This window comes from Triturus cristatus, chromosome 10, assembly GCF_964204655.1.
Source record: "Triturus cristatus chromosome 10, aTriCri1.1, whole genome shotgun sequence".
Classification (NCBI taxonomy): Eukaryota; Metazoa; Chordata; class Amphibia; order Caudata; family Salamandridae; genus Triturus; species Triturus cristatus.
The window spans coordinates 446,633,446-446,647,132 of NC_140593.1; the positions used below are offsets into that span (position 1 = coordinate 446,633,446).

The following is a 13,687-nucleotide window of genomic DNA, read 5'->3' on the forward strand; positions in this document are numbered from 1 at the left end:
TACCTATTTTGACAATTGTTTTAAGCCAAACAGCAGACTTAAAAAAATTAAGTCCACAGTAATTTAATATTGTTGCTCTTGACAAGATTGCCCAAAGCTTGTAGTTTCTACCACCATCAATTTATAATGAAATATTCTCATGTAGCATGTCAATATATCACAAAGGGCCAGATGTACTAATATACAGGTTGCAAACCGCGCACAGATATTTTGTGACCTGCATTTCATTTTGCGGTGTGAACGCCGTGAAAAGTGTGGCGGTGAGGAAACAAAGCAAAACCAAAGGAAATGATGGATGGAGTGTTGAAAATTGCAAGCACTCACCCCCAGTCAACTGATCTGGGTTTAATCCATCACCGTTCTTTAGCCCACTCTGCCACCCCAGTTCTGACATGGCCATATGCAAATCAGTCTGACCCTGTGCCTCATGGGAACAGTCCAGCCCGAACTGCCAAGCCATGTCTTCCCTGGACCGGAAACAAGCTTCCTAGGACCGGTTTCTGGCATTTCAGCCAGGCTTGCTTGAATCCAGTGGCAAAGTGAGCAAGGGACTCACGTCTGAGCATACCCTGCCAACTTATGGCGAACAAAGCAAAACCAAAGGAAATGATGGACGGAATGTTGAACATTGCAAATATGATCTTAGTTTCTCATAGCGCTTAGATATAGTGCAGACCTAACTCCAAGAAGCTATCGAGTGTGTTACATTTTTTTTTATAGTCGCACGAGAATCTGAACATATGTTTCTGCACAGTATTTATAAGGGACATTTGAGACCAGATTACAGAAACCTGCTTGTGAAGGGAAGTGGACAGAGAACGTGATTAGTGCAGCACTATGAAGCGTGCAGTGCAGTTACATTGCGCAACTTTAAATAGAAATACCTAGGTGCAAAAGCGGATAGGATGATCCAGGTATTCAGATTTTAATTTTCGCATCTTGGCTACTACATCACACCATCACTTAGTCATAAAGCGGCAACTTCATACATGGAAAAAATAAAACGACACGTCTGAGATGACCCCCAAGCAGAAACGGCAAGTAGAAAAGTACCTTTATGCTTTTCTGATGTTGAAACTTCTTGGAATCTTGCAAAAATGTAGGAGTATAAATGCCGTGGGCATTTCTACAGCACCCAGTGCGAACAAACAGCTCTCTCCACCGACAACAGGCCTAAATCAGTATTCTCCAACTTAATGGTACTAGTGGAATCGATTTCATAAGGAAGGAAAGCTGAGTCAGCCCTTCTGGATCGGAATCCGTAATCTTCAGGCTCCATAAAGATCGCTGAAGCAGGTGGATCAACCAACTGATCTTCCCACTAAAAAAGCTTCTAGCAAGTACCCTGAAAATACGAAAGTAAGAGTCCAAAACATAACTAGGAAAAACAGTAAGGACGACCAAAGCTATATAAAACTAGACAGCATTCTGCTTAAACCTAAAAAAAAAAAATAACATAACATTCTATGAAAAACTAAAAGTACGTCTACCACCGATCGAAATGTGTGACGCCCTGCAGCACACTTCCAAAGGTGCCCTTCGCTTTGCCAGCCGTGAGGAGAACGGCGTTTACTTTCCTTAAACCTCTGTCCTGGTGTTTTGCTGTGTTCGTGGTGCCGTGAGGGGAACGGCGGGGTGAACCCCTAAGAACTACATCCCCCAGCACTCCCACACCCGGGCGCCTGCCAATCTCGTCATCAGGCAGCGCCGGGGAGGGTCAAAAGGCACGGACGAGACCTTGCAGCAGCCAGGAGGTCTTCCTTGGGCTACCTCGCTAATGCACGCTCTCCCGCACAACAAACACTAACTCTTGCAACCACTATTGGATCTGATGTGGATTTAACGGCCCAGGATTTGCCAGCCAGTGGAACAGTCGCTGCTGTTTCCGTGGAGGACCAGTCCATGGCCCTTGATTCCCTGTTATCATCTCCTCACTTGTTGCCGACTGCCACTAGTGTAGTCCCAGAGTTTGGCACCAGGCAGCTTCGAGAACGTAACCCCGGGGCAATTCCCAAAAGCCAACAAGGGTGTCCACCCATTATTGGTGGAAAGGGCAAGTGCACTAAAAGAAAGCAAAAAGTGACAAACCAAATTGGAAAATTGAAAAAAAACCCTGATGTCCCTGAGCAACCCTTACAGGTGGTCCTATTGGACAAGGCTGCTCTCCAACCACATCTATCACCAACTAGAATAATATGTCAGGATGATACCGGGGGGCTTAATGAAGTAGGCCAGGGAGGGACCTCAGATCTATCTTACATACACGATTTACTTAATGTAATCAGGTCTTCCCTTCGCCATGTGGAGGACAGATTACTTAAAATTGAACAACATCTAGTTAGGATAGAATGCAGCTTAGGGGTTTTGACCTTCGCTCCAAACAACATCCACCAACCAGGGGCCCCAAACACACTGGTTAATTCAAGAGCAGAAAAACACCTGGTGATCCCCCATGTTCCATCAACAGTTCACTCCGAATGTCAACCAACAATTGTAACTAATATGCCCACTTCAGCTTTTGACCATAGGAAATCCAAGCCGCCTAGTACAACTCAGCTGAAAGAGGTTGTTAGGACACCGACACCCAGGACCCCGAATGGGGCTAACATCCCCAACTTGCCACCTGAAACCGCCCCTTACGTTGTAATCTTAGCAGGAGTCCCCGAATTGGCCAAAAACGAAGTTGAGTCACCTACAACCCTGAGGAATAGGGTGGTACACTGGCTCAACAAAAACAGACCACTGCCATTGCACATTAGCTCCAAAATCCTCATGGTAAGAAGGGTCCCATGGATAGGCCACCTAGCTAAGAACATAAAGGGGGACTGCATTTTAATTAACTTCAATGATCCCAAAACTGTCGAGCACATTTGTTACTGGAGATATACTACCCCAGGAACATGTATTACAGCTCTTCCCTTGACCTATTTTTATCCCCCTGGCCATTTCACGGAAGCTTGGACGCTTGTACATCGGAAAGGGAGGGGTCCCTCACTGGGGAGCCGGCCTACACCTCCATTGCCGCTAGATTTTATCCCTACGGAAAATCGATACAGCAGCCTAGAGGCTGTCGATTGACTGCAGGGTAACAAAGATATACCATTCATCCCTTCGCCTCCCCCAGGTTGTCGCACATTAGAGTCTGTTACATCTCCTGACCACCTGGGTCTGGACCCATCTACTTCATTAATGATACCTCAGAGGCCCACTATTAATCTTGACCCCCCCAAACCCATCCTCCAAGTGCTTCTACTTCCCGGGAAATCCCCTCCAGCCTCTTTAAGCTTGTCTCCTGGAATGTAGCAGGCCTACGTAACAAACGAAATCTTCCAGACTGGAGTGAATTCATCGAGGAACATGATATATGCATGTTCCAGGAAACTTGGAGTGTCGAACCACTGTACAAGCCGGGGTTCTGTTGTTTTTTTATATCAGCCAATTCAATCGGCCGTGGCCGTCCCTCTGGTGGACTCATGGTCTGGATTAGGGCAGCTCTTAACCTTAGGGTCACCATCAATAGCTGCTCCACGCCAGACATAATGAGGCTTACCATCAAAGGTACCAAGAGTTGTTTCTCTTGGGAACTTTTTAATGTCTATGCCCGTGGAACCCAAGGGGGTGCCAAGTCCTCCACCATTACAGCCCTCTCAGAAATGCTCTCCACTTGTCCTTCTAATTCCCTTCTCCTTGTCGCTGGCGATTTTAACTGTTCTTTTGAACCGCTCGCCACAGATGACATGTTGGGAATACACGACGAGGACACCAGATGGGGCATTCCCTTACTTTCTCTCAACCCCGTAAAAAGATGGTCCCCGGTCGTGATCCAAATTAATGCCCTAGCATTAGAATTCGGCTTAAGAGCTGCCAACGGGCGTACATCTTCCGACCCAGTGGGCGCCAATACCTTTAATAGGGTCGCCAGCCAAAGCAGAATCGACTACATATTGATCGACAGGAGGGGATGGAAATTTGTCATTGACATGATTGTAACACCATCAATCAATAGCGACCACAACCCTCTGTCCCTCAGCATGTGGGAGATCTGGCATAGACAAGACACAACCCATTATTATGGAATGCAAATGATGACCAAGATGCTCCAGCCCTCTAACTGTAATAGATTACTCAAAGGGTCTAAATTCGTCCTGTGCAACATAAAACTTGCTACCCTGGAGAAAACCCTCTTTGATGATACCACCAGGCTTTCTTTAGTACCCAAGGACATCCCCAGCCATACCAAAGTCTATGAGGAAACTATGGATTCGATTGGCACTCTGTTCCTTGTCCACACGAAAAAACCCAACCCAAGAGTTAAGCCAGAAAATGAGTGGTTTAATAAAGACTGTAGATTAAAGAAAAACAGCCTAATCTTTGCGATCAAATCTAACAACCCAGGTGAGGTCAAGCAAGCGAGGTTGTCTTATAGACAAGCACTTATCTCCGCAAAGAAAGACTGGGAGGAGCAACGTTGGGTTTCTTTAAAATCAGCGAGCCACGCAAAAAATGGCGAGCTATTTTGGTCTATCTTAAGAAGATCCACTAACCACGACCAGGCTCAAATCCCAAATTATATCACGGACAGAGAATGGTTTGACCATTTTAGGAACCTGTACGCGGGTGGGAGCACGCGGAGGACCCTTGCGCCTGCCTGAGGCCCATAGCCGCACTCTCTGACCCCCTCCCATTCCCAAGGATTGAGAAGAAAGAGGTTCAAATTGCCATTGACAAAATTGTTTCTGCCAAGGCCCCAGGACCAGATGGCATCCCGGGTGATCTATATAAAGCCAACACTGATGGTTGGGCTACGTACTTCACAATCTTTATCAATGGCTTACTGAATGGATCACCGGTGCCTGAGTCTTGGAGGGGAGCCGAAGTAATCCCCATCTTCAAGAAGGGATCTAGGGGAGACCCAGCGAACTACCGCCCAATCAGCCTTATAGATTCTGGTCAGAAATTGGTCGCAGGGTCCTCCTAGAGAGGATCCATTCCTGGGTGGACGAAAAAGGGATCATGACAAAGTTCCAGGCAGGCTTTAGGGCCTGCACCAGCACAATAGACCAAGCGTTTAGGCTAATGCTTCTCTACTGGAAGGTGGTCACTATTGGCAAGGGCGCCCTATATTTAGCGTTCATCGACCTTAAGACCGCCTTCGATCTGGTCCCTCGCGATCGCCTGTGGCTGATCTTGGAGGAGTTGGGGATCCCACCTTATATCTTGAAACTTCTTATTCGGATGCACGAAGATAATTTCGCTTGCATCAGATGGGGGACCCAGGGTCAAAAAACCAACAAAATCCCGGTGAATAGAGGGGTTCGCCAAGGCTGTGTTCTGGCACCAACACTCTTCACATTGTTTGTGAATGGCGTAGTCTCCTACCTCCTCGAAGTTGAAGCGGATGTCCCCACATTGGCGGGTGACAAAGTCCCCGCCCTTCTTTTTGCGGATGACACGCTTCTAATTTCAAAAACGCCCACAGGACTGCAGAAGCTCTTGGAGCGCTTCTCCTTGTTCTGCGAGCTGAGAGGCCTTGTCATTAACACTTCCAAAACCAAACTCCTCTATTTTAATCCAACTAGATCCTCTGGCTCCACCTTGACTCTAGATGGGAAACCACTTGAGCGTGTCAGGGAGTTTGATTACCTGGGGATTAGAATCTCTGACAGGCTCAAATGGCAGCCCCACATAGAGAAAATGGTCCTTAACCACAAACGGGTAACTGGAGCCCTGGGAAAGGAATTCCGTGCCTCTACTACCAAACCTATTGCCCCAGTACTAGACATTTATGCCGCAAAAGCGGTAGGTAGCGCCCTCTATGGCGCGGAACTATGGGGCTTCAGTTGTGTAGATGCCCTTGTGACCAATGAAAACAAGTTCTTTAGAGAACTTGCATTACTCCCTAGGGGTACCCCGACTAAACCACTATTGAGCGACTTTGGTAGGCGCTCTATTAGAGATTTAGCCACCCTTCGCCCTCTGTTATACTGGGCGCGGTTGTGGCGTACCCCTGAGCTTTCCAACTATGCCGATGGCTTAAAGGAGGTTATGAACATGCGAGGAGCCCATAAAATTGAGTGGCTCACAAATATTAAAAAGCTTTTGGTCGCAACTGGCCTCGCATCTGACCGGGCTTTGGGGGAACCAATATCCAAGGAGGAAGCTAAACGAGCATTTTGGGTATGGATGGATGCCTTGGAACTAAGAGATCCTAATCTTGGTAGGTTGACAGAGGCATTTCGCCAGCATAAATCTATCCCTCTTCTAGAACCTTATCTGGACTTCATTACGAAGCCCAAGTATAGATCTCTTTTTATCCAGTTCAGATTCGGGACCCTCCCCCTCCGTGACCGCACCAGTAAGTGGAATCCCCCCCATAAGACTCTTCCAGATTGTCCATTCTGCTCTGGTGCTGCCGAAAATATCTCCCACTTCTTCTTTGCCTGCCCAGCTTATATACCACCAAGAATGAAATGGCTTAGGCCTGTCTGTTTACACCTAGGAACAAGGGATGATATTGAAGCCCTGAGAATCCTAAAAACATCCACCAATACCACTATAGTCTGCGGGGTGGCCAAATTCTTAGGCTGGGCATGGTTGATAAGGCAGAGATTCACTAGTCCCAGTTAAATTCCCCCTTTTTTATTTCCAAAGCTGCTAAATTTAATAAATGTTTAGATATTTATTGTATATTAGGTAACTAGATCTTCTTACGACATGTTTTAGAATGCATTTGTTATGAAATTGTTTTTTATGTACTTTGTGCTTTTATGACATTACATGTCGAAATAAAGCTTTGATTGATTGATTGATTGAAAAGAAAGTAGAGCGTGTCAAAAAGCCAAGAACAAAGCATCCATTAGGAGCAACTAAATCGACAACACAGAAAGCTTATCGGGTCTTGCAAGGGAAAGTAAAGGAAAGCTCTATTTAATAGCAATACAAAACTGCTGGTGGAGCAATACTGCTTTGAATTAGATTGAAGGGATCGTCTCAATTCTAATCAACATAGGTGTTAATCTACTTCATCAGAACTCGTTTTTAGGAAGTAAAATGTCACATTAAACGATGGGCGTGGAGAGGTGATCTTAAGTGGTTCTTTACAGTTCCCCAATCATGTTACTCTGCACTTCAACTCATCTTTACACACCCATTTGTCCCCGTCTTACAACAGATGATGCTGTTCTGCAGCAGATTACAAGTTTCAGGGGTCTTGCTATGCACCAGCTGCAGTCGCCTACAGCTCTGCTGCATCCGGCTTCCTTACATCACCCAATTACTGAAAACACCAACAGCAGACCTCGGCGCCAACATAAATGAAGGACAGTCCATCAGGGTGGTAACAGAAATCAGCACAACTGTCAGAACACACAACGATAAACACCAAGATGTGAGGTCACAGACCAGTAAAGCACCAGGGCATTTGGTAATTTCGTGATAGGTCGCTTATTGCCTTTAAATTCTGCTAGGGCCGGGATAGAATCACTCATACTACATGCAGAGTGTCATAACAGGCGCAGTCCTAAACCTACTGTCCGTGAGAGCCTCCAGCTTTGCTGGAAATGTTTAGCTTTCTAATGAGTCTAATTATCACGTAATCTAAATGTATCCAAGGGTCTGGAATATTAATGCCCACGTTTTAAAATAGCTACCATTTAACCAGTTTGTCGGTGCCACCAATTTTGGCAAAGAATGAATGTGAAGCACTGAAAAGGTGCATAAATTTAACAACACTACTCAGTGTGGTCAAGATTCTGAAGCAAATATTCAAACCCTGGTCTCCTGCTTCCACTGTCGAGAACTTAAGCCACTAGACCGTTTCTTTATTAGAACCAACAACCCCTACAAATGGTCTATTAGACTACTATTGGTTGGAACGTTAAGGGGACTTAAAAGGTCATACATACCCTTACAAACTGGACGACCAGAAACACTAAGCGTGGTTGCCATGGTTACTCTCGGAAGGTGAAAAGCACGGTTTTGGTTTTTAAGAACTAAATAAAAATAATAGACTTATCAAAATGAATCTAATATTTGATACAGCAGCAAGTTACAACCATCTGTTGGGAAGTTAAAACGAAGCTTTTTTAAACTGCCTGCCAATTTTAAAGCACCAGGCAAAGAAAGGTACAGATTTGGGCCTCTGAATATAATGAATGACTCAGAGAAAGGAAAATGTGCCAACATCTTAAGAGATATTTCCAGGGGACTGGCAGATTCAATAAATAACATGATGTAGCTGTTAAACAGCTCAGTGTTTTCATCCACGTGCTGCTGAAATCTGTGCATGATCGGCATGTCACATCTTCAAATGCCAGCAGGGCAGACTTTGCCTACTGCAGTTCTCACATAGTTTTACAGACAAGACAAAAAAAAAAAAAAAAAAAACTTAAGGCATACTTCGGGGTTTGATGGACAGGGTACGCCATCAAAAACATGGCGAATTTATAGTCCGCCATATTACAAGTGCATCACAGTCAAAGTCAGCAGACGCTCAAGTATGGTGGATAACAATCCACCATATTTTCAGACTACCCCGTCTGCAGAACTTCCAATAAGTCTAATTTATAATCAAGCATTACTAATTGCATGGTTCCAAGTAAAATGTCAGCATTTCTAGATTATTGACCAAGACAAGAACACGTTATTTTACTTTAAACCTTACATTATAGAGTTACTACTATAAATAGATGTGTGGGCGCTGAGTTTTGTTGTTAATAAAAATGTTATACCACCAACAGACAAAAATAATTTAAACTGCAGATCAAGCGGTCTGGTGCAGAGCTGAATAATCAAAATAAATATTTAGGTATAGCAAAGTATCACCAGGCATCCTTCCAAGTTGGGAGAAATTTAGAAGAGTTTACACTGGCCATTCATTCAATGTGTTCAAATTACTTTGGAGTTCAGGCAGAAGGCAAACTGCATATTACAAGCAGAATGCAAAGCACTTCGAGCTAACAGGAATATTAACAATACATGGCCTCTAAAGAGAGGCAAAGGGGGGGGGGGGGGGGGAGGGAATCTGGGAAGGAATCAGACCAATCAGCATACCGATACATAAACTCTGCAGCCGCCTGCTATTCCAAGGACGAGGTTTCCAATTGTGCTGGAGACATGAATCACATTAAAGGGTCCAATGAAGGAGGCGACATCTGCTATGGTGCTGAGAACAACAAGGCAAAACCAGCCAATACGTTTGGAAACTCGACTGGTTGAACAACTTCAAAGAATGAATCACAAATTAAAGTATTATGGATTTATTTGTTATCTGACAATGTTGGTGCACGAAATAAAAGGAATACGACCCAAGAAATCAAGTGGAGATGCTGTTTGACAATTGTATTAGAGCACGAAGTACACTTCGGAAGGGTCAACACACCAAATTAGGAAAGAAGTGGGTTTACAATGTCTGGGCTCTCATAAGCCCATTGACACACACCTCTGTGTAATAGGTTGAGCCAGTTACTAATTTGTAGACGTCATTAGTGACAACTTGAACATTTTTGTAGGCCTATTTGGTCAGGTCTTTGAAAACTGAACCTGTGTATTCAACATCCCCCCCCCCCCGCCAGTACAGAACTATAATAAAAATACTAAGAAAGCAAGTTAATCATAATGTGACACAAGATTTAAATGACATCTTTAAAAATCCATACAGGAAAAATAATGATGCGGAATGTTGGAGAACGACTTAGAGAAAATACAACAGGTACAACCAAGCTTCGCCTTGCGTTTTTTTTTTTTCAGCATAATATTCAACTAAAAAAAGCAGCGATCACCATTTCCAGCTAAACTTAGTATCAATTGCACTACCTGGAGCATCCCCTGAACATAGCTCAAGCTTGTTTACACCATGGCTAGGAATGGGAAACAACTGTTACAACGCATGCATTACAACGCATGCTTTTACTCTGCATGCCATTACCACGAAAATGGCTTGTTGTAGGGGGTATCAGGTGTTGGATTTAACTCAAACACCTTTCCTACTGTTGCACAGACTGGAGTTGGAATAGTAAATTATACTATTCCAAACTCCAGCACACCCCCGACAGCAAGTCGGGGTAAAAGACTGCGTTGTAACGGCATGCGGGGTAAAAGCATGCATTGTAACGTCATACAACCCTAGGAATGAATACACAAAATTCTTTAAGTACACATTTAACAGTGAAGAGCTCGGACAGTAGAAGTGAGCACCCAATGGCTGAAAAAGGTGCAATAGGTGGGTTATATTACCATTCTGAATATCTACTGGTGGGAACATTACTTCTTAGGACTGTTACAAACCACTGTGTGCATTGGTTTGAGCACTTCAATAGAGACATGAAGGCTATCACAATTTAGGATCCCTCGCAAAGGCAGGTTTTGAATCTCAAGAGAGTCAACCCTCATTATGGAATTCATTATTTTATTCTCACACTTCCTTCTTACAATAAGGAAAAAGGCCCAATGCTGGGTTATGGTACAAACAGATAAAGGGACACAGTAAAGTACCCCAGTTTCCCCATAAAACAATCTAATCCAAAGTACAATCAGCATAATTAAAAAAACGAGAATAGATTACTGCAAAAAATAAATTAAAAGGCCAGTGTGCATTCCACATACCCATTCATAAACAGGGATGTGCATACTACAGTTTAAAATGGATGGACCAAAGCTAGCACCCATGACTGTTACAGCAGTAAGCGTGGAAAAGCTACCACATGCAGTCAATCCATAGTCCTCTTGGGAGAGTAAATTGAAAAAGCAAAATGAATAAGGGAGACTTAACATAAAAATAATCTATATTTAGACATTCAGACCAACAGAAATCCAAAAGATGCTTACAGTCTATTGTTGTTCTGATCTAAGCACATGAGACAACTGTAATCTTACCTGCAGCTGCTCTGTTGAACTGCTGCTGAGCTCATCACCAGATTCTGAATCTTGAAGGATTTTTTCTGATCCTTCGCCAGCTGAGTCACAGGAAGGTTCATTCGAGAAACTGGTCTTCTCTACCTCAATGAACTCAGGAAGTGGGAAGTGTGCCACTGAAGGGCTCCGATTGGTCGTCTTAGGCGAGTGCAAGTCATTAGTGAGTTTCCCATTATTTTGGACGAGGTCCAAACTCAGGCCTCGTGTCTGGCCTGGGCTAGTATTAGGGCATAAATTCTGGCCTGGACTAGTGTTCAACCCAAAATTCTGATTGGCATCACGAACCAGATTGGAGGTTTGATTAGGAGAGGACTTTCCAAAACTTGAGAGCTCTGGTGGCTTGTTCACATTTTCAGTTGATCGCTGTAGTCCTGGCATGAGTTTCATAGTGTTGCTTGATATTAAGCCAATCTGTTTTGGAGGGGGCATTAGTGCTTTGCGCACTATTTCTTTAACATACTGCGCTGGCACATAGAAAGGTTTCGAATTTTCATCTTTTTTCACCTGCCACCAGTCATCATTAGTCTTTTTCAACAAAATGTACTTTTCACCCTCTTTTATAACAATCTTTTTTCCTTTTGAGTCATACTCATAATCGTATTCAACTTCGATGTACACAGGAAATGCTGAGGTCTTTCCAGCTTTGTCAGCCATTTTCATTTAAAAAAGTGCTTCACCTTTTCTTTAAGGGCAAAGTTAGCAGCATTCTGACTTTGGCTTCCGTTTTCCCAGGAAAGCTACGTAAAGACAAAAGTAACATTTGTCAGACATATACACCCATATTTCCGCGTACTGGCGAGGGAGCAGGGCATAAAGACAGTGCCAAAAATAAACGCATAAAACTAACTGGAAGAGAAAAAGAATAAGCAGTTAATTAACATGATTAAGAAAAAAACCTTAGTGCAAGCATAGCAATTATTTTATTTTTTTACAAAATCATAAAACCCTCTTTGAAATCAGTAAACAAAGCATAAGAGTCTCAAACCACAACACTCTTTCTGAAAGGAGGGAGAGTGGAAAAATATACTGTGTATTATATTACCACATATTTTCACCATTACATCTCAAAGGTTTGCTATGTATTACTCCATATAAAATGAAGTAGGAAGAGGGCCGGAGATAAATGTTTAAGGTAGTAACATTGTGAAACGTAAGCACAGCTAATTCACACTGCATCCCCAGTTTTGCTCGAGTTACCGATTGTATGCACTAGGGCTCTAAATCCATACTTTCTGATTGCATCAACGTTTTAGTGCATTGTAGTATTTCTAACGAGTTTAACGTCCCACTCTTAATGAAAGACACAATACGAAAATAAATTGCATTCTGTAGGATCACCCACTTGGATTACAATCAGATCCAGCTCAATCATTAAAACATTTTTTTTGTTAAAATGCGATAGCTCGTATTCAGTCGAAAGCATTTTAATGGAAATGTCAAGTTGTCTGAGAATGTCAATGCCACAGGGCTGTACACCATTTGACAGACGTAGGGGTAAGCAATGCGAATGTCACAGGTTTCCACGCAGCTCTCTCATAATCACCTTGAAGCTCTTAATTAAATCAAACACACTAGCCATCAAATGCTGCAAGTGTCACCAGTACATATTATCAAACACTGGACATCAACTTAGTGCTCGGTGTTTCTTAAAACAGCTCACATTGTACGAAACGTTAAAAAAAAAGCTACTTGCCTTTTTGTACAAGTGTACACCAAATTAAAAGGGACGCGGTTATTACCATAACAATAAACTACTTCAAGAGAAGGTCCCTTAATGCATGAAAAAACTTTTTCAAGTAAACATCTTTCCGTAAATCGTAGTAGCACACTACAATGGCTTTTGGTCCAATAATTGTCGGTTTCCTTAGACGAAAAAACGAAATAGTATCACACTACCATATGTTTTAACAGAAAATTCGGGTTTGTCAGATACTGTTAAATCCTGAGGAGCCTCGTTGTAACTTTTGCAGATTTAGAACACACATATTAAAAAGAAAACAAATAGGACTGAAAAGACTGGCTCTTTTTCTAAACTTAAAAGCGCGAGTTAAACTGACTAGTCTCCAACTACGACACCTACCTTCCGAAAAAATATAATTAATTAGTTTTTAGCAGTAAAATAGAAGAAACTATGTCAGATTCCCCGAGCAAAACTGCAGCTTGCTTTGATTCGCAATCTTGGACTACCCGAAAGCCACCAAACTACGCGTATGCGCAGCGTCCAATCTTCAAAGCTAAAAATAATTACATCAAAGCTTTTAGTTCTGGTGAAACCATAGATCGCTACTTACGCTGATCGTCCATGAATTCAGCCTCCTGTCTGTTGCCCGTAGCAGATCTTTTAACGGATGTCATTTGGCCGTAATGTTAGAACTTCCGTGTTGAACAACAACCAATCCCACAACTGAACATATTCTGGAAGTCGCCTGGGAGTAGGCGGTGCTAATAATATTTAAGGTGACCTAGGATTTGAGCATTGGGAGGCACTTCAGCCAATCCTAGTGCGCCGTACAAAAGTACGAAGTGCTGATTGGCTGTGGAGCCACACGAGCTTGTGTTCGAGCCCTCCTCTTCTAGTCGGCCGGTGCCACCCTTCTTCGAAGATCGTGGTGTATTTAATGCTCAATCTGAAGTCAGTCACACAAGAGGTGGTGGTGGCTTGTCTGGGGCTACCGCCGTCTCTTGCTGTTAAGTTTAGGCAGGAGATAGAGGGAAGTAGGGTCCCTGGTTGACCACTGTAGCGATTTGTTCACGACTGACACCCGGACAGGCCCTT

General features: G+C 43.4%; 1 protein-coding gene across 10 annotated transcripts in view; it reads right to left on the reverse strand.

Moving 5' to 3' along the window:
• Window positions 1–13,321, reverse strand: part of ARHGAP12 (Rho GTPase activating protein 12) — a 432,157-nt gene extending 418,836 nt beyond the window's left edge. For 8 of the 10 annotated variants that reach the window (XM_085631848.1, XM_085631845.1, XM_085631846.1 and 5 more), the window contains exons 1-2: window positions 13,203–13,321; window positions 10,873–11,648 (exon numbers count right to left, since the gene is read on the reverse strand). In XM_085631848.1, coding sequence (XP_085487974.1) covers window positions 10,873–11,571 — 699 coding nt within the window. In that variant the 5' untranslated portion in view covers window positions 11,572–11,648; window positions 13,203–13,321. Of the gene's footprint in view, window positions 1–10,872; window positions 11,758–13,202 lie in introns of all 10 variants that reach the window. The other 2 variants (XM_085631842.1, XM_085631847.1) reach the window with 2 other exon arrangements.
• Window positions 13,322–13,687: the final 366 nt, after the last annotated feature.